We start from the raw sequence: 21,347 nt of genomic DNA on the forward strand, positions 1-21,347 counted from the left end.
GGCCAATTTGCTTTGCCCAATCAACATGAAGGTTAAAATAACCCAGGATTATTGCCGTTCCTTTATTACAAGCCTTCATTATTTCTTGATTTATACTCTGTCCAACAGCGTAGCTACTGTTAGGGGGCCTATAGACTGTGCCCACCAGCGACTTTTTCCCTTTATTGTTCCTTATCTCCACCCAAACTGATTCAACATCCTGATCCTGAGCCAATATAGTTTCTCACTAACGCACTGATCTCATCCTTTATTAACAGTGCTACCCCAACCTCCTTTTCCTTTCTGTCTGTCCTTCTAAATTGTTAAATACCCCTGAATATTTAGATCCCAGTCCTGGTCACCTTGCAACCACGTCTCTGTAATGGCGATCAGATCATACCCATTTGTATCTATTTATGCCATTAACTCATCTATTTTGTTACGAATGCTACATGCATTTAGACAAAGTGTTTTTAAATGTTTTTTTTTTAATCCATTTTTTCCTGCTTGTTTCCTGTCCATCAAATTCACTTTCTACATTTTTGCTTTCCAATTCCAGCTTTACTCCCCTTCCTACTGACTATTCTCAGGTTCCCATCCCCCTGCCAAACCCTCCCCAACAGCACGAGCAAACCCCACCGCAAGATTATTGGTCCCGGCTGTTGAGGTACAACCCTCAAGATTGCAAAGTGCCGCAGTAAAGTGGGACCTGGGGGTACTTGTGCATGAAACACAAGGATATTATGCAAGTACAGCAAGTGATCAGGAAGGCCAATGGTATCTTGGTCTTTATTGCAAAGGGGATGGAGTATAAAAGCAGGGAAGTCTTACTACAGTTATACAAGGTGAGGCCACACCTGGAATACTGCGTGCAATTTTGGTTTCCATATTTACGAAAGGATATACTTGCTTTGGAGGCAGTTGAGAGAAGGTTCACTCGGTTGATTCTGGGGATGAGGGGGTTGACTTATGAGGAAAGGTTGAGTAGGTTGGGCCTCCACTCATTGGAGTTCAGAAGAATGAGAGGTGACCTTATCAAAACGTATAAGATGATGAGGGGGCTTGACAAGGTGGATGCAGAGAGGATGTTTCCACTGATGGGAGAGACTAGAACTAGAGGGCATGATCTTAGAATAAGGGGCCGCCCATTTAAAAACACAGAGATGAGCAATTTCTTCTCGCAGAGGGTTGTAAATGTGTGGAATTTGCTGCCTCAGAGAACTGTGGAAGCTGGGATATTGAATAAATTTAAGACAGAGAATTTCTTGAGCGATAAGGGGTTATGGGGAGCGGGCGGGGAAGTGGATCCGAGTCCATGATCAGATCAGCCATGATCTTATTGAAATGGCGGAGCAGGCTCGAGGGGCAGTATGGCCTACTCCTGTTCCTATTTCTTATGTTCTTATGTAACTCGTCCGGCTTGTACAGGTCCCAATGCCTCAGGAATCTAAAGCCCTCCCTCATGCACCATCTCTCCAGCCACGCATTCATTTGCTCGGTCCTCCTATTTCTGTACTCACTACCTCGTGGCACCGGGAGTAATCCGGAAATTACTACCTTTGAGGTCCTGCTTTTTAATCTCTCTCCTCGCTCCCTAAACTCTGCCTGCAGGACCTCATCCCTCTTTCTACCCACGTCATTGGTCCCGATCTGGACCACGACCTCTGGCTGTTCATCCTCTCCCCTCAATGTCCTGTAGCCGCTCGGTGATATCCTTGACCCTGGCACCAGGGAGGCAACATACCAACCTGGAGTCAACGCCTGTCTGCTCCCCTGAATATTGAATCCCCTACCACTATAGCTTTTCCATTCTTCTTCCTTCCCCCGTGCAGCTGAGACATCTGTGGTGCCGTGGTCTTGGCTCTGGCTGCACTCCCCAGAGGCGCCTCAGAAGAGAATACCGGTTGGAGAGAGAGATGTCCTCCTCTTCTGTCTGGCGGTTACCCACTCCCTCTCTGCCTGCACACTCTTAAGCTGCGGGGCGACCACCTCCAGAAACGTGCTATCCACGTAGCTCTCAGTCTTGCAGATGCACTGTAGTGACTCCAGCCGCTCTTCTGCCCCAATACCTCCTTATGTGGCTCAGTGTCAAATTTTGTTTGATGACACTCCTGTGAAGCGCCTTGGGGCATTGTACTAGGATAAAAAGCGCTATATAAATGCAAGTTGTTGTTTAGCCCTCTTTGTAAATCTTGGCGACCTCCAAGTGCACAGTCCCCCACAAGTTTGCTGTTATCTCCAAGTTTAACCATTTTGCAGAGGAACTGCAAAGGTTGGTCATGTATATACCAGAAGCCCGAGGAGCCCCAGCACAGACCATCTTTGTGTTTTACCACAGTTGTTGGAGTGCCCACCAAAAACTGTAGGACACTAAAATTCAACTTTCACGTTCAAGAGAGATTTTCTCCTCCTTTTCCCTGCTCAATATTCCCATGTGCTACATCGCTCCGGTCTAGGCTCAGATATTGGTAAATAAAGTGCACTATGGCTGTGCAGAAATTATTCTTGGCCTTATGTGACATCAACATCAGCGTTCCGTTAATTCCTTGTATTCCTAGCACCCCTAGCTTTGCTTATGATCGCTCTGCCCCGTAAACTTCTATTTATTTACAGCTTGGTTTCAGCTGTGGTTCTGGGTAGTACCCTCGCCTCGGAGTCAGAAGGTTGTGGGTTCAAGTCCCACTCCAGGGACATAAATCTAGGCTGACACTCCAGTGCAGTGCTGAGGGAGCGCTGCACTGTCGGAGGTGCCGTCTTTCGGCTGATGCGTTAAACTTCTTCACTCAGAGTTGTTAACCTGTGGAATTCCCTACCGCAGAGAGTTGTTGATACCAGTTCATTGGATATATTCAAGAGGGAGTTAGATTATGGCCCTTACAGCTAAAGGGATCAAGGGGTATGGAGAGAAAGCAGGAAAGGGGTACTGAGATGAACGATCAACCATGATCTTATTGAATGGTGGTGCAGGCTCGAAGGTCCAAATGTCCTACTCCTGCACCTATTTTCTATGTTTCTATGTAAACGAGGCCCTGTCTGCTCTCAGGTGGACGTAAAAGATCCCATGGCACTATTTCGAAGAGGAGCTGGGGAGTTCTCCCCGGTGTCCTGGACAATATTTATTCCTCAAATCAACATTACTAAAGATGATGATTTGGTCATTATCACATTGCTGTGTTGTGAGAGCTTGCTGTGCGCTAATTGGCTGCTGCGTTTCCCACATTACAACAATGTCCGTACTTCATTGGCTGTAAAGCGCTTTGGGACGTCCGGTGGCCGCGAAAGGCGCTATAGAAATGCAAGTCTTTCTTTCAAGGCAGCTCTCGGCTGAACACAGCGAATGAAAGGCGAAGAACAAAAGAAGTGCTGCTGCTGGAAAAGTCGGCTTTGCAGCGCCTCCTCCGTTACCTGGGACAGCTGGAAGTCTTTTTCGCTGCAGCAGCGGCCCGATCCTCCGTCATCCCAGACGACACTGGCGGTGATCGTTGGCTCAGACGGCGGCGGCGGCTCCTCCTGCACGGTCCTGCATAAGCGCCGAGTCCCACTGCGCAGGCGTGCTCCCGGCCCGCCGCCAGCACTTCCGGTTCAGGCTCGCGCCGCAAAAAAAAGGGCGCGAAGTTCAGGCAGCCGGAGCCCGGGAGCGCGGCGTCAGGTATTGATGGACAGTGCGAATGGCGGCCTCTCAGGGCGGTGGGGGCCGTGGGCATTTTTCTTTAAATTATCAAATTAGTTCTCATTTTTAAAACCAAAAAAAAGCAGCTAGTCTCATTTCAGTCGAAAACTGCTCCCCTCAGGGCTTGTTGGTATTATGGGGCAACATGGTAGTGACACATGTATGTTTAGCGCAGTCGCCACTTGCAAAGATTACATTTACATTAGACATTTTACAGCACAGAAACAGGCCGTTTCCCACATTACAACAGTGACTACACTCAAAGTACCTCGAGTTGTAAAGCGCAGAGACACGTCCGGTGGTCGTGGAAGGCGCTATAGAAATGCAAATCTTTCAATTCGGCCCGACTGGTCGATGCTGGGTTTTTATGCTCCACGAGTCTCCTGCCCCGCCCCCTACTTCATCTAACCCTATTAACATAATTCTTCTCGCCCTTGCTCATGTATTTAGCTTCCCCTTAAATGCATCTATGCGATTCGCTCAACTACAAGTTTTTTTATTATTGTAACCACTCTTTGGGTAAAGAAGTTTCTCCTGAATTCCTGATCGAATTTATTAGTGACTACATAGAAAATAGGTGCAGGAGTAGGCCATTCGAGCCTGCACCGCCATTCAATAAGATCATGGCTGATCATTCACCTCAGTACCCCTTTCCTGCTTTCTCTCCATACCCCTTGATCCCCTTAGCCGCAAGGACCATATCTAACTCCCTCTTGAATAGATCCAATGAACTGGCATCAACAACTCTGTGGCAGGGAATTTTTATGGCCTGGTCTTTCCCACAAGTGGAAACATCTCTATCTACCCTACCAAACCCCTTCATAATTTTAAAGACCTCAGGTCACCCCTCAGTCTTCTCTAGAAAAAGAGGAGAGCGCCCCAGCCTGTCTAGTCTTTTAGCGCTATTGCCTTTCACCAAGTACAAAACTGGGCAGAGAGAACAGGATCCAGAGTCAACGTTCCAGGTCAATGACCCTTCATCCAGACTGGTCATCGACCCGAAACATTAACTCTGTTTCTGTCTCCACAGATGCTGCCAGACCCAGAGTATTTCCAGCATTTTTTGAGATTAAGTTGCTGGTTAACATTTCAAGGACACCCTCAAAGCCTCCTTGAAAAAGTGCAACATCCCCACCGCCACCTGGCAATCCCTGGCCCAAGACTGCTCAAAGTGGAGGAGAAGTATCCGGGAAGGTGCTGCACACCTAGAGTCTCTTCGCCGAGAGCAAGCTGAAGCCAAGCGTAAACAGCGGAAGGAGCGCACAAGCACCCAAGCACCCCACCCACCGTCTGCCCCACCTGTGACAGACTGTAGGTCCTGCATTGGACTCTTCAGTCACCTGAGAACCCATTTCTAGAGTGCAAACAAGTCATCTTCGACTCCGAGGGACTGCCTAAGAGAAGTACTTTAAAAATTACATTAACTGATCGTAAAATACATATTTAATACACTGAGTGGAATCATAATTGAATGGTTACAGCATAGGAGGCCGCCATTCGGCCCGTGCCAACTCTCAGCTAGTCCCACTCCCCCCGCTCGTTCCCCGTAGCCTTGCAAATTTGTTTCCTTTCGATACTTATCCAACTCACTTTTGAAAGATAAAATTGAGTTTGCCTCCACCATCCTTTCAGGCAGTGCATTCCAGATCTTAACCACTCGCTGTGTAAAAAAGATTTTTGTGTCACCTTTGGTTCTTTTGCCAATCACCTTAAATCTGTGTCCTCTGGTTTTCGACCCTTCCGCCAATGGGAACAGTTTCTATCTACTCTGCCCAGACCCCTCATGATTTTGAGCACCTCTATCAAATCTCTCCTCAACCTTCTCTGCTCCAAGGAGAACCACCCCAGCTTCTCCAATCTATCAACATAACTGAATCCCTCATCCCTGGAGCAATTCTTGTAAATCTTTTCTGCACCATCTCCAAGGCCTTCACATCCTTCCTAAAGTGCAGTGCCCAGAATTGGACACAATACTCCAGTTGGGGCCGAACCAGTGTTTCATAAAGGTTCATCAGAATTTGATGATTAATGACTCAATAACAAAGCCTCAACTTAGAACTTGAGCTGCACTGTGATTCACCCGTACATTTTGTCTGTGAGCATCACCAGAGATCAACTCATTGAAAAATATGCCTCAGGAGTTGTGCCAAACAGTTGGGAGTTTAATTCCCAGGAGCCACTCTGCAGTCAACCCTTCACTACAGGATCTGCACAAGCCTCCAACAGAATAAATGCACGCACACCCAAAGGTTATACCATAAAGACGAGTTTTTAAATTGTCTGGTCACTCCAAATGAGCGAGACCCAACAGAACTAATTGTGCGCCTCTGACAGCCCCATGTGATCGTTAAGTAATAAGTGTGCGTGCGCGTCTGGAATTCCCTCCCTAAACCTCTTCGCCTCTTTCCTCCTTTAAGATGCTCCTTGAAACCTACCTCTTTGACCAAGCTTTTGGTCACCTGCCCCAATATCTCCTTGTGTGGCTTGGTGTCAAAATGTGTTTTATAACACTCGAAGCATCGTGGGATGTTTTACTACGTTAAAGGCGCTATAAAAAAACAAGTTGTTGCTGTGAGGGAGATGTACCTCATTTACAGTCAATTCAAGTAAAATGTACAGTGTCAGTTTTTTTGTTTGATTTGAGAGAGAATAAAAAATATCGAATGTTGGCAGTAGTCTAAACATGGCAAATGTGGAACATTCAGAGCCAGGAGATTGGGCATGTCGGAGACAGCACCATACACAACAGTTTAAAGGTAATAAGATTCAGAAGAAAAGTGAAATATATTAATACTTTACATGTAAACACACTAGTTCACTTTGAAACATATGTTTTTGCCTCCCAGCTGAAAATTTGGTGACCAATCCCAGAGCAAAATGGCCACAAACCAAACCCCAATCATCACCATGAAGTTAAACAAAATTAGGCTGCAAAATATTGGTCCAAAACATCAACTTTATTTATGAAATGTACAGTGTGATATAAAAGTAAATGGGTGAGTACATATAAAAGATTTACAAGTGAATACCAGTTCTTGGGAAAAGCTGAGGTATGTTCAAATGGATGCGGTGTACAATTTTGCTTTAGTCTGTGGTGCAATATAATAAACGTGGCTTTAAGAATTCCAAGTCATTATCTACAAAATGCTTCTAAAATTGAATGCACAGCTTTGTCAATTTGAAAGTTGTTTTGCTCCATCCCACTTGGAGTTTCCTACATTAAAACAGTGACTACACTTCAAAAGTACTTCATTGGCTGTAAAACGCTTTGTGACATCCAGAGGTTGTGAATGGCACTATATAAATGCAAGTCTTTAAAGAAAAATAAATCCTCTATCCCAGCTATTTGAAAAAAAATATATATATTTTCCAGCGGTGGCAGAGAGCTTGATACTACTGGCTTTTCACCAGAGATGGGGTGCCAATCTGCCCTTTACTGATGGACGAGAGTTTCCTCTATCTGTTGGCTAGAAGGGCCCTATATTAACTTGGCCAGTCACAATCCAGCTCCGAATGTACCCACCAGTATAAAACAGGCCCCCAATGGAGCAACGAATTGGTAATCTCACTCAGAGATTGACTGGTGTGGGAAATGGAAAATGTCTTACTTGTGCAATTGGGGATGTTTTTCGAAGGTTGCAGCTGAGGCACATTGTTGGAGCAGAGTAGAGGGAGCTTTGCTTTGCATTTAACCGTGCTGTGCCTGCCCTGGGAGTGCTTGATGCCAATACTGGCTGCCCAAAATAGAAAATGTTCAGTTCCCCCCAGCACTAACAGCCTTCACAAGTACAAAGTCACAAAAAAATAAACCCACATTTTTAGTTCTAACGACTTTCACAACAATGAATTTTCAAGCCCAATTGGCAAAATTAAAAAAATATATGAAAAACTAATTTTGACCAGTTAAGTCAGAGCAACAGATTATAAAAAGTTACCACAGCCCAACACAACATTGTAACACTTCACACCACGGAGCAACCATTTTATACCCGTCGTGTTCTCAAGAGGACAATGACTTCAGGAATTTGGTTACTTCACCATGATAAAAAGTGCTGCTACATTCTTCATTTAACTAAAGTTACCTTCATTTTGACAGTTAATATCGCTAGGCAGTGAGATGCAGTCCTTAAAACAGAAAGAAACTGGTCATGATACACAAAATGCTGTAAACATTCCAATATGGACCTCCTCAACCAGAGAAACTCAATGAACTTCTTGAAAGATGCAGCATCCTCTCTTTGCTGGAACCCTAGCAACACTGGTTTGTGACGGATACTTCTTGGCCCACCCCTTAAAATTAGATCCGCAGCTGGTGACGCAACACCCTCAACTACATGGACTCTTCCTCCAACACTACTTTGCTTGCTACCTCATTCACTTCCCTTGAAAAGCCTTTTAAAAACTTTTCACCTGCACTTTGGTCCCCTCTCCATTTCGTGCCCAGCATTCTCATCTTTTAAAAGTACGATCAGATGTCTTTCTATAAGGGGCATTCTGAAAATGCCAATTGTTCTGTTGAACAACATACGGAGTAACAAAGTCTCAGATGCGTTTCACCTGGTTAAATCATCTCACTATTTCAAGAAATTATAAATTTGTTATGTCCGAGAACGCAACCTCTACCGCCTAGAAGGACAATGGCAGCAGGCGCATGGGAACACCATCCCCTCCGATATATTTCCAAGTCACACACCATCCGGACTTGGAAATGTATCGCCGTTCCTTCATTGTCACGGAGTCAAAATCCTGGAACACCTTAGCAGCACTGTGGGAACACCTTTACCACACGGATTGCAGTGGTGGCTCACCACCACCTTCTCAAGGGCAATTAGGGACGGGCAATAAATGCTGGCCTTGCCAGCGACGCCCAGAACAAATTGGGAAAAGAAAAGTGATAATCAGACAGACATCTAGATGCTGCATCTTCCTCTCCCATTTTCATTATATTTGACAGATTCCTGAGAAAATGTCAATGTATCTAAATAGGTTCAGAAATGAAAGTGTGTATTTTTGGCACAATTGCAACCAAGAACATGGTGCTGGTAATCTAAATCCTCTGCCAGCAGTCTTATTCTTCTGTATTGGAAGATAATCCAGTAAGAAGAATGTGGTGTTGCTAATATTGGTGCGGGTCAAATGGGGATTCAGCAGGAAAGTGGAGTGGAGATCAAAGATCAGCCATAATATTGAATGGTAGAGCAGGTTTGAGGGGCCGTATGGCCGACTCCTGCTCCCAATTGTTATGTTCAGAAGATGAGACACAGGATTCAGCTTATAAATAGAAGCTACGCTACTCACTGGTGGCAACATCCTTTGCACCAGTGTTTTTAATGGGGAATCCAATTGGCTCACGCATGCCCATTTTAACTAACCTGAAAAAGGATCAAATCAAAAGTACATCCGATTTCCCAGAGGCATTTTCTTCAGGTTGTCTAAAAGCCAGTCTTGTGTGCTCCAACCTGAAAGGGAATACTGCAACTCTGAAGTGCCTTTTGACCGTTTTTTTTTAACCCCCAAAAAGAATCTCTACAAGGATAAGTTGATCTTTACATAGTACACAACTAATAAGAATAGAAACAACACTATATTAAATCATGATAATGGCTCACTACATTTGTGCTTGACCACCCAAAACGCAGGGCTGTTAAATTTAGGGACAAATGTTTTACACTCGAAATACTGGAACTATTTCCACTAGAGCAGAGAAGGTCAAGGAGGAGATTTAATATGGCTTTTTTTTTTTTTAAATTGCAAAAATGAGTTTTGAAAGAATGAAAAAATATTATTTGTCCCAGTTGGGGGAAGTCAGAGATCATCAATTTAAAATGGTCACCGAGTGTGAGGAAAGTGGTTGGGAGAAAGGTCTTTACTCAAATGTTCAGGAGAATGGAACGCTTTGCCACAGGAAGTCATTGACAGAGACCATTGCATCTTTTAAAAGGAAAACTGGATGAATTTGAAGCAGAGGATGATAGAGAGTAATGGGGAGAGAACAGGGCAGTGGAAGTAGTATTGGATTCCACTACCAAACAGCCAGCAGAGACACGATGGGCCAAATGGCCTCCTTCTGTGCTGTAAACCTCTAGGGTTTGTGCAACTCAAGCAGAAGAGGTTCCAGTCTGGACTGGAAATTATTCTGGGTCATTTCCCCTGTTAAAATCAGTACCTTATTTCAATACTGCTCCATAGCATTGTCCCAGAATATGGCTTTAAAACAGCTGAGAGTTTAAATTCAGCTGCAGTTTATTACAATCAGGTAGTGTTCTCTCTTTCTCTCCCCCCTCCCCCAGAGTCCTCCATATTTTGCCACTCTACTTCCTCACCCTTTCTTCACTTGGTCTGAACAGTAAGAATATAAAGCACATTCAGACTTGACAAGGCATAAGTATGCATATATATTCCTATTAAATGCATACAACATTCTCTGTAAATACAACTCCAATACACTGACCACACACACACATTAATGAAATTACTATTGAGAATTAACTTACATGATCTCTTGTTTTTGCACAAGATAAAGTCTACATTCTTACGATAACATGAAATGGATCAAATAAAAGCAAAATAATATCTATCATTTCATACCTCATGGAGAGCTCATGCAACTCAATGGACCTGTGAATAAGGTTAAAGCAACTTAGGGAGAACAATCCAAGATGACAATGTTAGCGCAGCAAAAGTAAGGCCATTGAATAGGCAACAAGGACCACCAAATACCAAAAGGAACTCAAGGTCCTAGATTTAGTCAAGCAAATGTTAAAACTAGTGTCTGCTACTGAACAAATAAAACAAAAGTTGATGGGTCCTTTCTTAATCTTGGTTTTCAAACTATGTGGGCCAATAGGGATTTAGTTTTGGAAAACTTAAATATAAAAAATGGCCACAACTGGAGTGTGGGCAATTTAACATTTCACAACCAGTTAGTACTTGATTGCCAGCTTAAAGCAATGTTAAGTGCAATAGAGTACTTGTAACAGTTTACATTGTAAAATATTAGGGGAGTGGCTTCAAGTAGCACAGAATATGGTTTTGGCTGGAGTAAACAGGGAATGTAAACAACAAATGGAGTCACTTCTGGGGGGGAAAAAATGATCTCTCCCCACTGAACAAAAAGCAAACCAAGTCAAGAGAGTAAAATTGCAGCAATGTGCCTTGGTTCGTATTAATTTAAAACTAGCTTTACAACACCTACTGCATCATCGCAATTCTCCTTTTTAAAAAAGAAAGACAGGTTAAATCTGGCAGTTAGGATGACTGCAAATCTTCGATCCAATCTATGGCTCGGCTTCAGGGGAGATGTTGTCATACAAGCAGCATATGCTACTCAGGGATGTTTGAAGAGATGGTCTTTATGGAACCACGTAACCGTTCAAACTATGCACGTAAACTGCATTTCTTTTGGCTTCACCATTACTTCATAAATGGTGTGACAGCTAGTTTGAGCGCAGTAATTCAGACAAGTCAGATTTAACAGCAGTACCATTGTAAACACAAATCGACACAGTTTGTGTCTCAGCACGTGGCAAGTGAGGTAAATTAAACCGGGGGGGGGGGTGTATTAAAATTCAAACCTGGAGCACCAGTTTAAATTCCCCGCGCTCCCCACTTAGTTTTTGAACAATATTAAGTTACCATTGTCTGATTTTGCAATCATGGTCATTGTCTGTGGAACAATTGAGAAGCATGGTATTACTGGGCGGAGAAGTTTTGCTTCTTGCACGGGGGAGGGGGGGGGAAGAAAGAGAATGCAGTGTTTCTTCCCCTATATGATGCTCTCCTATTTCTGCCCTTCACACATACATTAGATAGATAGGACTAGGGACTGAAGCCTGGAATTAAAGAGGGTGGTAATCAGTGTGACAATGGAAATTCTGCCATAAAAAAATCTCACACCCCACAGTGTCCTGCTAAATACTCTACATCATTACAAACAAGTGATTCAGTGGAAACCTCAAGACTAAGGTTAGTGAGTTACCAGCGACCTCAGTAGCAAGCTCCCATTCCTGAATTTTCTAGCAGATCTCAGTTTTGGTGATTTTCCGATGGCAATGTTAGAGGTTTCTTCATTTCCTTGTCGCTGCCTTCTCCGGGTAGGGTAAGTCGGATCTCGATTGGTTCCTTCTGTGCACCGATCGACAAGGCAATGTACGATTTCCCTGCAACATTATTCACCATTGGCGCTGCCAGCAGATTCATCCTGGATGTCTTGGGAAGGCTGGAGTGAATCTGAGAAGTTTAAAACCAGATTACTTCAGACATTCTCCTTTAACTCCACTCACTTCCTCCAAATTAAAAGTGTTGCTATGGGAACCCACATAAGTCCTGCCTTTTTGTGGGATATGTGGAACATTCTTTGTTCCAGTCCTACTCTGGTCCCCTCCCTCACCTCTTTTTCCAGTACATTGATGACTATTGGTGCAGTTTTCTGCTCTCGCCTGGAACTTGAAAATTTCACTCACTTTACATCAGATTTCCACCCTTCCCTCACCTTCACATGGTCCATCTCTGACTCTTCCTTTCCTCAACGTCTCCGGGGATAGGCTTTCGACCAGTATCCACTATAAGCCCACCGACTCCCAGAGCTACCTGGACTACACTTCCTCCCACCCCGCATCCGGCAAGGACTCCATTCTCCCAGTTTCTCTGTCGCATCTGTTCTGACAATGCCACCTTTCACACGAGTGCCTCTGACATGTCTTCCTTTTTCCTCAACAGAAGATTCCCCTCCACCGTGGTCAACATGGCCCTCGACCTTGTCCGTTCTATTTCCTGCACTTCTGCTCTCACCCCCTTCACCCCACCAGCCTCTACGTTCAACGGACCATTCTCCACCATCTCCAGCATGATCCCACCACCAATCACATCTTCCCCTCCCCTCAGCATACTGAAGGGACTGCTCCACCCTGGTCCATTCTGCAGTCACCCCCAGCACCTTTCCATGCAAGCGCAGGAGATGCAACACCTACCCTTTTACCTCCTCCCTTCCCACTGTCCAGGGCCCCAAATACTCCTTTCCAGGTGACACAGTGATTTACTTGTACTTCTTTCAATTTAGTATACTGTATTCGCTGCTCACGATGTGGTCTCCTCTACATTGTGGAGACCAAACGTAGATTGGGTGACTGCTTTGCAGAACACCTCCATTCAGTCCACAAGTGTGACCCTGAGCTTCCGGTTGGCCATCACTAATTCTCCACTGCATTCCCACTCTGACCTCTGTCTCCTACATTGTTCCAGTGAAGCTCGAGGAACAGCACCTCATCTTTCGTTTAGGCACTTTACAGCCTTCTGGACTCAACATAGAGTTCAAAAATTTCAGAACATAACCGCTGCCACTCTTTGGCTCCCTTTCCCCACCCCCCTCAGAGCTTGTTTCTTCCTTTTTTTCTCCTCGTCTCGAATGACAGCTGGTCATTATCCTGCCATTCACACACTATCCTGACAATGTGTTTCTAACTCCTGCCATTTACCATTTGAATTTGGGTCATCATCCCTTTGGTCTCTCTAATCTCTCCTGTCTTCCACCCGATCACAGACCTTCCCTTTTATTCTTTCTTCCCCTCCCCCTTTCAGTGCTGGTTAAGAATCTGTTCTTTCCGAACACACTCCAGTTCTGACGAAGGGTCATCGACCTGAAACATTAACTCCGCTTCCTCTCCACAGATGCTGCCCGACCCGCTGAGTATTTCCTGCAATTTCTGTTTTTATTCCCAGATTCCAGCATCCGCAGTATTTTGCTTTTGTATTACTTAAGACATTGTTTTTCCCTCCTCCCATCCCCATAACTAAATCTGATCACTAAGCTACAGCTAGGAGATAATACAAGGCAACAGTTTCACCGCGGTGGACCAATACAAGCACTGTTGGCACCAATCCACACGAGCTACAGCAAATCAGGGGGTAGGAAGAGAAGAACTGCTCCTACACAGAAGATGATGCGTTTTGCACCTCCCCTGTGGAAATACTTGGAGCAGCGGCAATGGCGGCAGAAAGCACTTGCGCCCAGGCAGCCAGTTTCCAGCACCCTGCCGGGACATTCAGTGCTGGTATCAACGGGAGCATTACCACCCAGAAGTGGCCAGCCGGTGTGCAATGCCCCTGGTTGCGACACCGGCTTGATTTTTGGTTGCCGCCCGACCTTCAATGCTCTGTAGCGCCCCCTGGTGAGAACGCCCATGGAAGCTGGCGTTCCAAGCTGTAGCGGCTGCAGTAAGGCAAGTAATGCCGACCTCAGGTAAAGGCGATTGTTTTTTTTGTGTGCAATTTATATTGTGGTGGCATGTGTCATGTATTGGGGATGGTTTTGGTGATTTTTCCGGGCCCAGCTGATGAATTTTGTCACGGCAGACCTAAACCATTTGTTGGCGCGAAATTTACCGCTCCGCCCAGGACACCGCTCAAACTGAGGCGCGACCGAATTTCTGCCCCTTACTCTTTTGCTTTGTCTGCAGTCTTTCCATCAGGGTCGACTCCAGACATTGTTGCTGGAGCAGAGCCAAAGGTTCTGCAGCCATGACAAGTGGATGTCCGCAAAAAGAAAGGTCCGTGACTGCTGGGGGAGGGACGCAGTTTAAGCGGTCAGCACTTTCCGAGCACTAAATCAAACTTGCGTCGTCGAATGCTTGTCTGGTGAGCCAGACAGCTCTTCAAGCTGACTGGGCACAATATTTGCAATTGGGCCAGTGTGCTGGTTGAGCTGCCAAGAGAGGAAATGCTTTTCTTTTAATTGACAGCATTGAAGGATATTTGCAACGATACCAAACCCAGACTCAAGGCAGCAGGAAAGCTCACAGGGGAAATCAGTAGCCCACTGTCCAAAATAAAATACTTACCCCTGCTGTCCTAGCATTCCAGAGAGCATTTCGACAGTCTGCTCACATGAACAGTTTACTTTGCGAAGAGGGACACGATACAAGATTAGGTTGCAGGGCCACTAAACTTGCCCCAGTCAGGAGCCGAGCAAGGAATTTGCAGGATAAGAGGAATGCATCCTTTGAACAAACTGACTGCATAAGCTTCTATAGATATGTGAAGAGAAAAAGATTAGTGAAGACAAACGTAGGTCCCTTGCAGTCAGAATCAGGTGAATTTATAATGGGGAACAAAAAAATGGCAGACCAGTTAAACAAATACTTTGATTCTGTCTTCACGAAGGAAGACACAAATAACCTTCCGGAAATACAAGGGGACCGAGGGTCTAGTGAGAAGGAGGAACTGAAGGATATCCTTATTAGGCAGGAAATTGATGGGATTGAAGGCCGATAAATCCCCAGGGCCTGATAGTCTGCATTCCGGAGTACTTAAGGAAGTAGCCCTAGAAATAGTGGATGCATTGGCAATCATTTTCCAACAGTCTATCGACTCTGGATCGGTTCCTATGGACTGGAGGGTAGCTAATGTAACACCACTTTTTAAGAAGGGAGGGAGAGAGAAGGTGGGTAATTATAGACCGGTTAGCCCGACATCAGTAGTGGGGAAAATGTTGGAATCAATTATTAAAGATGAAATAGCAGCACATTTGGAAAGCAGTGACGGGATCGGTCCAAGTCGGCATGGATTTATGAAAGGGAAATCCTGCTTGACAAATCTTCTAGAATTTTGAGGATGTAACTAGTAGAGTGGACAAGGGAGAACCAGTGGATGTGGTGTATTTGGACTTTCAAAAGGCTTTTGACAAGGTCCCACACAAAAGAGATTGGTGTGCAAAATTAAAGCACATGGTATTGGGGGTAATGTACTGACGTGGATAGAGAACTTGTTGGCAGACAGGAAGCAGAGAGTCGGGATAAACGGGTCCTTTTCAGAATGGCAGGCAGTGACTAGTGGGGTGCCGCAGGGCTCAGTGCTGGGACCCCAGCTGTTTATAATATACATTAATGATTTGGATGAAGGAATTGAGTGTAATATCTCCAAGTTTGCAGATGACACTAAGCTGGGTGGCGGTGTGAGCTATGAGGTGGACGCTAAAAGGCTGCAGGGTGACTTGGACAGGTTAGGTGAGTGGGCAAATGCATGGCAGATGCAGTATAATGTGGATAAATGTGAGGTTATCCACTTTGGTGGCAAAAACAGGAAGGCAGATTATCTGAGTGGAGGCAGATTAGGAAAAGGGGAGGTGCAGCGAGACCTGGGTGTCATGGTACATCAGTCATTGAAAGTTGGTATGCAGTACAGCAGGCGGTGAAGGCGGCAAATGGTATGTTGGCCTTCATAGCTAGGGGATGTGAGTATAGGAGCAGGGAGGTCTTACTACAGGGCCTTAGTGAGGCCTCACCTGGAATAGTGTGTTCAGTTTTGGTCTCCTAATCTGAGGAAGGACATTCTTGCTATTGAGGGAGTGCAGCGAAGGCTCACCAGACTCATTCCCGGGATGGCAGGACTGACATGAGGAGAGACTGGATTGACTGGGCCTGTATTCACTGGAGTTTAGAAGGATGAGCGAGGATCTCAGAAACATAAAATTCTGACAGGCATGAACAGGTTAGATGCAGGAAGAATGTTCCCGATGTTGGGGAAGTCCAGAATCAGGGGAAATAGTCTAAGGATAAGGGGTAAGCCATTTAGGACTGAGATGAGGAGAAACTTCTTCACTCAGAGTTGTTAACCTGTGGAATTCCCTTCCGCAGAGAGCTGTTGGTGCCAGTTCATTGGATATATTCAAGAGGGAGTTAGATATGGCCCTTACGGCTAAAGGGATCAAAGGGTATGGAGATAAAGCTGGAAAGGGGTACTGAGGTGAATGATCAGCCATGATCTTATTGAATGGTGTTGCAGGCTCGATGGGCCGAATGGCCTACTCCTGCACCTATTTTCTATGTTTCTATGTAAACAGGACGCTCAAAACATTATAGCTTACACCTGGTCATCGACATTTCACTGTATTTTGACAGTGCACAGCCTAAAGGAGTTTTGGTCTGAACTGTGTATTTGTTCTTCACTTCTCAGTCAGATTATTTAAAAAAAGACAGACTTGAATTTCTATAGCGCCTTTCACGACCACCAGATGTCCCAAAGTGCTTTACAGCCAATGAAGTACTTTTGAAATGTAGTCACTGTTGTAATGTGGGAAATGCAGCAGCCAATTTGCGCACAGCAAGCTCCAAACACACCAATGTGATAATGACCAGATAATTGTTTTAATGATGTTGATTGAGGGATAAATATTGGCCCCAGGACACCGGGGATAACTCCCCTGCTCTTAGAAATAATGCCATGGGATCTTTTACATCCACATGAGCAGACGGGGCCTCGGTTTTACGTCTCATCCGAAAGACTCCCTCAGCACTGCACTGGAGTGTCAGCCTAGATTTATGTGCTCAAGTCCCTGGAGTGGGACTTGAACCCACAACCTTGGTTTTGCATAGAATATACAGTACAGAAACAAGCCATTCAGCCCAACCAGTCCATGCCGACATTTATGCTCCACTTGAGCCTCCTCCAGTCTTTCCTCATCTAAATCTAGCAACATAACCCTCTCTTCCCTTCTCCCTCATGCTTGTCTAGCTTCCCCTTCAACCACTCCGTGGTAGTGAGTTCCATACATTTGAGTGAGTGAGTGAGTTCCGTACATGAGAGAGAGAGAGAGAGAGAGAGAGAGTTCCGTACATGTGAGAGAGAGTTCCGTACATTTGAGAGGAGAGAGAGAGAGAGTTCCGTACATTTGAGAGAGAGAGGAGAGAGAGAGAGAGAGAGAGATCCGTACATTTGAGTGAGAGAAAGAGAGAGAGAGTGAGTTCCGTACATTTGAGAGAGAGAGAGAGAGAGAGAGAGTGAGTTCCGTACATTTGAGAGAGAGAGAGAGAGAGATCCGTACATTTGAGAGAGAGGAGAGAGAGTGTGTTCCGTACATTTGAGAGAGAGAGAGAGAGAGAGAGAGAGGAGAGAGAGAGTTCCGTACATGAGAGAGAGAGAGAGAGAGTTCCGTACATTAGAGAGAGAGAGATCCGTACATTTGAGAGAGAGAGAGAGAGAGAGAGTTCCGTACATTTGAGAGACAGAGAGAGAGAGAGAGTGAGTTCCGTACATTTGAGAGAGAGAGAGAGAGAGATCCGTACATTTGAGAGAGAGAGAGAGAGAGAGAGTTCCGTACATTTGAGAGAGAGAGAGAGAGAGAGAGAGAGAGTGAGTGAGTTCCGTACATTTGAGAGAGAGAGAGAGTTCCGTACATTAGAGAGAGAGAGTTCCGTACGAGAGAGAGAGAGAGAGAGTGAGTTCCGTACATTAGAGAGAGAGAGAGATCCGTACATTAGAGAGAGAGAGAGAGAGAGAGAGTTCCGTACATTAGAGAGAGAGAGAGAGTGAGTTCCGTACATTAGAGAGAGAGAGAGAGAGAGAGTGAGTTCCGTACATTTGAGAGAGAGAGAGAGTGTTCCGTACATTTGAGAGAGAGAAGAGTGAGTGAGTTCCGTACATTTGAGAAAGAGAGAGAGAGAGTTCCGTACATTTGAGAGAGAGTTCCGTACATTTGACTGAGATCCGTATTTTTGAGTGAGAGTGAGTTCCGTATTTGAGTGAGAGTGAGTGCGTGCGTTCCGCGCGCGATGCGAGCAAGTTCGTGAGTTTCATGAGTGAGTTTGTGAGTTCCATATTTGAGTGAGTTCCGTGAGTTCGATTTATAATATGGCGTTATGCCAGTAGAAGACATGTTTAGCGGGAAGGAGCTGCAGGTTCTCTTACTTTCTGGCTGCGCCGCGCAACTATTGTCTGGAGTCTTGTTTTCCATGGGCGGGCGGCTCCACCTGGTCGCTCGATGTGCGGCCATTTCCTCCAGATTTCTCATAACTGTAATGGAACCCTTCGGAGGCTGGGCCAGGTTGTTCATTTCTGCGCTCCTGCAGCCAAACAGTTAAGAATCAACAAGGCAACTGTAAAACTAGATATCCGAGGCTGTAATGCAGTCTTAAGTAGCAGCAGTGTGAGTTAGTGATTTACAACTGATAAAGACTAGTTCAGTGATTAAGATCGATAGTCTCTGCACTGCTTATACTAGAAGATATACTGCAAGATTGGGAAAATTATCTACTTATTTGGTTTTACATTTAAGGAGGGTCAAAAAAAAAATGGACGTCAATGCCTCTTTCTAGGGCTGCTCCTCAGCCATAACTCTTCCAAAAAAAATTCTGGGGATGTGAGCGTTGCTGGCAAGGCCAGCATTTATTGCCCGTCCCCAATTGCCCTTGAGAAAGTGGTGATAAGCCGCCACCTTGAACCGCTGCAGTCCGTGTGGTGAAGGTGCTCCCACAGTGCTGTTAGGGAGAGAGTTCCAGGATTTTGACCCAGCAACGATGAAGGAACGACGATACATTTCCAAGTCAGGATGGTGCGTGACCTGCAGGTAGTAATGTTCCCACATGCCTGCTGCCCTTGTCCTTTAAGGTGGTAGAGGTCGCGGGTTTGGGAGGTGCTGCCGAAGAAGCCTTGGCGAGTTGTTGCAGTGCATCTTGTAGATGGTGCACACTGCAGCCACGGTGCACCGGTGGTGGAGGGAGTGAATGTTGAAGGTGGTGGATGGGGTGCCAATCAAGCGGGCTGCTTTGTCCTGGATGCTGTCGAGTTTCTTAAGTGTTGGAGCGGCACTCATCCAGGCAAGTGGAGAGCATTCCATCCTTTGCCTGCGGACATACTTGATTTTGGGAATGTTTGTGCCGATCGAGATGAAGGGTGTTGACGCTGGGGAAGGAACACGTTCCCATTTCAGGCGACTAGTGTTCGCATCACCACAGCAATACCAAACATGACTGCCATGAATCAGACGTGCATTTATATTGCGCCTTATTTCAATCACTCAGGAACGTCTCAAAGTGCTTCAAGTACAATTTGCTTACTTTGAAGTGCAGTCAGCATTGTTGTGTAGGCAAATGCAGCAGCCAATTTGCGCACAGCAAGCTCTCACAAACAGCACACAGATAAAATGACCAATTAATTGGTTTTTGGTAGTGTTGGTTTAGAGGGGAATCTTGGGCAATATTCCCCCGTCAGCTGCGTGGCTACAGGGACTCCACGTAGCCGGCTTTTGAATGCAAAAAACGCATGCACACGATATTTTGAATGGCCAAAAATAAATGACGGAACACTGCCCAGGAAACAAAACGTACTCTTCTTCCACTAGTGCCGTGGGATCCTGAACATAGGAACCATTTAACACAGGAGACTACCTACACATTTGAAATGAACAGTGTAGCAGACAAGACACCCACCTGTCGGGTGCAACAACACCGCTGTGACTGACAGAACGTTTAACCTGAAGATTTAAAACAAAGAACAAATGAAAAAAAAAAACAAGTCCTGAAAGCACAACTTCATTGCATTGCACGGTTTGTTCTTGCAGGGTTTCTATAGTATATAGCTGAATCCACCCATCTACACCTCCAATGATATTGCAGCAGATTTTTACATCACCCAGTACAGCTGGGGCCAGTTATGCAGGCAAGAGACTCGCGTATATCGGATTCAGCATCAGTTACATACAACTTTGAAACTTTTAAGTTTACACAATTGAATATATAAATGACTGTATATACACACACACCACACACTAGGTTTGGGTGTTGGTTTGGAACTACCAAGTCAAAATTCTTACAGGGTAGATGCAGGGAGGACGTTTCCCCTGGCTGGAAAGTCTAGAATCAGGGGTCACAGTCTCAGAATAAGGGGTCGGACATTTAGGCCCGAGTTGAGAAGTTTCTTTGCTCAGAGAGTGGTGAATCTTTGGAATTCTCTACCCGGAGGGCTGTGGATGCTGAGTCATTGAGTATATACACAAGACAGAACGATAGATTTTTGGATATTAAGCGAATCAAGGGATATGGAGATAGTGCAGGAAGGTGGAGTTGAGGTCAAAGATCAGCCATGATATTGAATGGCGGAGCAGACGCGAGGGGCCGAATGACCTACTCCTGCTCCTATTTCTTATGTTATGTTCTTAAAAGAAACGGGAGACCTCAGTTGATCAAAATGTGGCCCGAGGCTCCCGATGTCACAATTAGGAAGGATCATTCATCCCCCCCGAACCCCCTATTAAACTATAGCAGATCAGCAAGAGCTATCAAACAGCAGTCTCGTGACATAGCATGTTCATGCTTCAATGCTATGCAGCACAGAGCAATAAATGTGGCCAGGTTCTACATTGCCAGAAGTGGGACACTCAGGAGAGGCTAGGTACCTTGCCCAAAGAAAAGTGTGGAATAAATAAAACTGTCACACGGACCTTGCCCTTCCCACAACCAGGGAGCCTGCTAAAAGGAAAGGATGGAAATAAAATGGATGTATTTAAATTTCAAAAAAGACAGAGATCCACTTACCCTACGAAGAGGTGTGGAGGTAACGTGAGCAACAGGGGACTCTGGGGGTGAAAGCAGCTCTGGGGAGATCTTCACGCTTGCTATTTTCATACAGTCCTCTAGGGTATTTATAAAGGTATTGCACGTGGCTTTAAGCAAAGAAGAAGCCTCATTCATTTTCTGAAAGAGATGCACACATCTATAAATATGCATATACATAATGCAGAAGGCAGCCATGTACTTGAATAATCACAGTAAAAGTGTAATTCCAGATGACCGCACCCCTCCCATAAGCACATAAGAATTAGGAGCAGGCCAATATTTATCCCTCAATCAATGTCACTAAAAAACAGATTGTGTGGTCATCACTGCTGTTTGTGGGAGCTTGCTGTGCGCAAATTGGCTGTCGCGTTTCC

At 45.3% G+C, this 21,347-nt stretch overlaps 2 protein-coding genes across 4 annotated transcripts in view; both read right to left on the minus strand.

Moving 5' to 3' along the window:
* The window catches only part of tarbp2 (TAR (HIV) RNA binding protein 2), a 33,516-nt gene extending 27,359 nt beyond the window's left edge, over positions 1 to 6,157 (minus strand). For 2 of the 3 annotated variants that reach the window (XM_070869532.1, XM_070869531.1), the window contains exon 1: positions 3,385 to 3,508. In XM_070869532.1, the coding sequence (XP_070725633.1) occupies positions 3,385 to 3,437 (53 nt within the window). In that variant the 5' untranslated portion in view covers positions 3,438 to 3,508. Of the gene's footprint in view, positions 1 to 3,384; positions 3,509 to 6,084 lie in introns of those variants that run through there. The other variant, XM_070869533.1, reaches the window with a different exon arrangement.
* Positions 6,158 to 6,599: 442 nt separating this feature from the next.
* The window catches only part of LOC139240954 (pleckstrin homology domain-containing family A member 3-like), a 37,017-nt gene continuing 22,269 nt past the window's right edge, over positions 6,600 to 21,347 (minus strand). The window contains exons 5-8 of the mRNA XM_070869534.1: positions 20,953 to 21,111; positions 19,849 to 19,892; positions 18,329 to 18,483; positions 6,600 to 11,878 (exon numbers count right to left, since the gene is read on the minus strand). Of these exons, the coding sequence (XP_070725635.1) occupies positions 11,817 to 11,878; positions 18,329 to 18,483; positions 19,849 to 19,892; positions 20,953 to 21,111 (420 nt within the window). The 3' untranslated portion in view covers positions 6,600 to 11,816. The remainder of the gene's footprint in view (positions 11,879 to 18,328; positions 18,484 to 19,848; positions 19,893 to 20,952; positions 21,112 to 21,347) is intronic.

Source organism: Pristiophorus japonicus, chromosome X (genome assembly GCF_044704955.1).
Source record: "Pristiophorus japonicus isolate sPriJap1 chromosome X, sPriJap1.hap1, whole genome shotgun sequence".
NCBI lineage: Eukaryota > Metazoa > Chordata > Chondrichthyes > Pristiophoridae > Pristiophorus > Pristiophorus japonicus.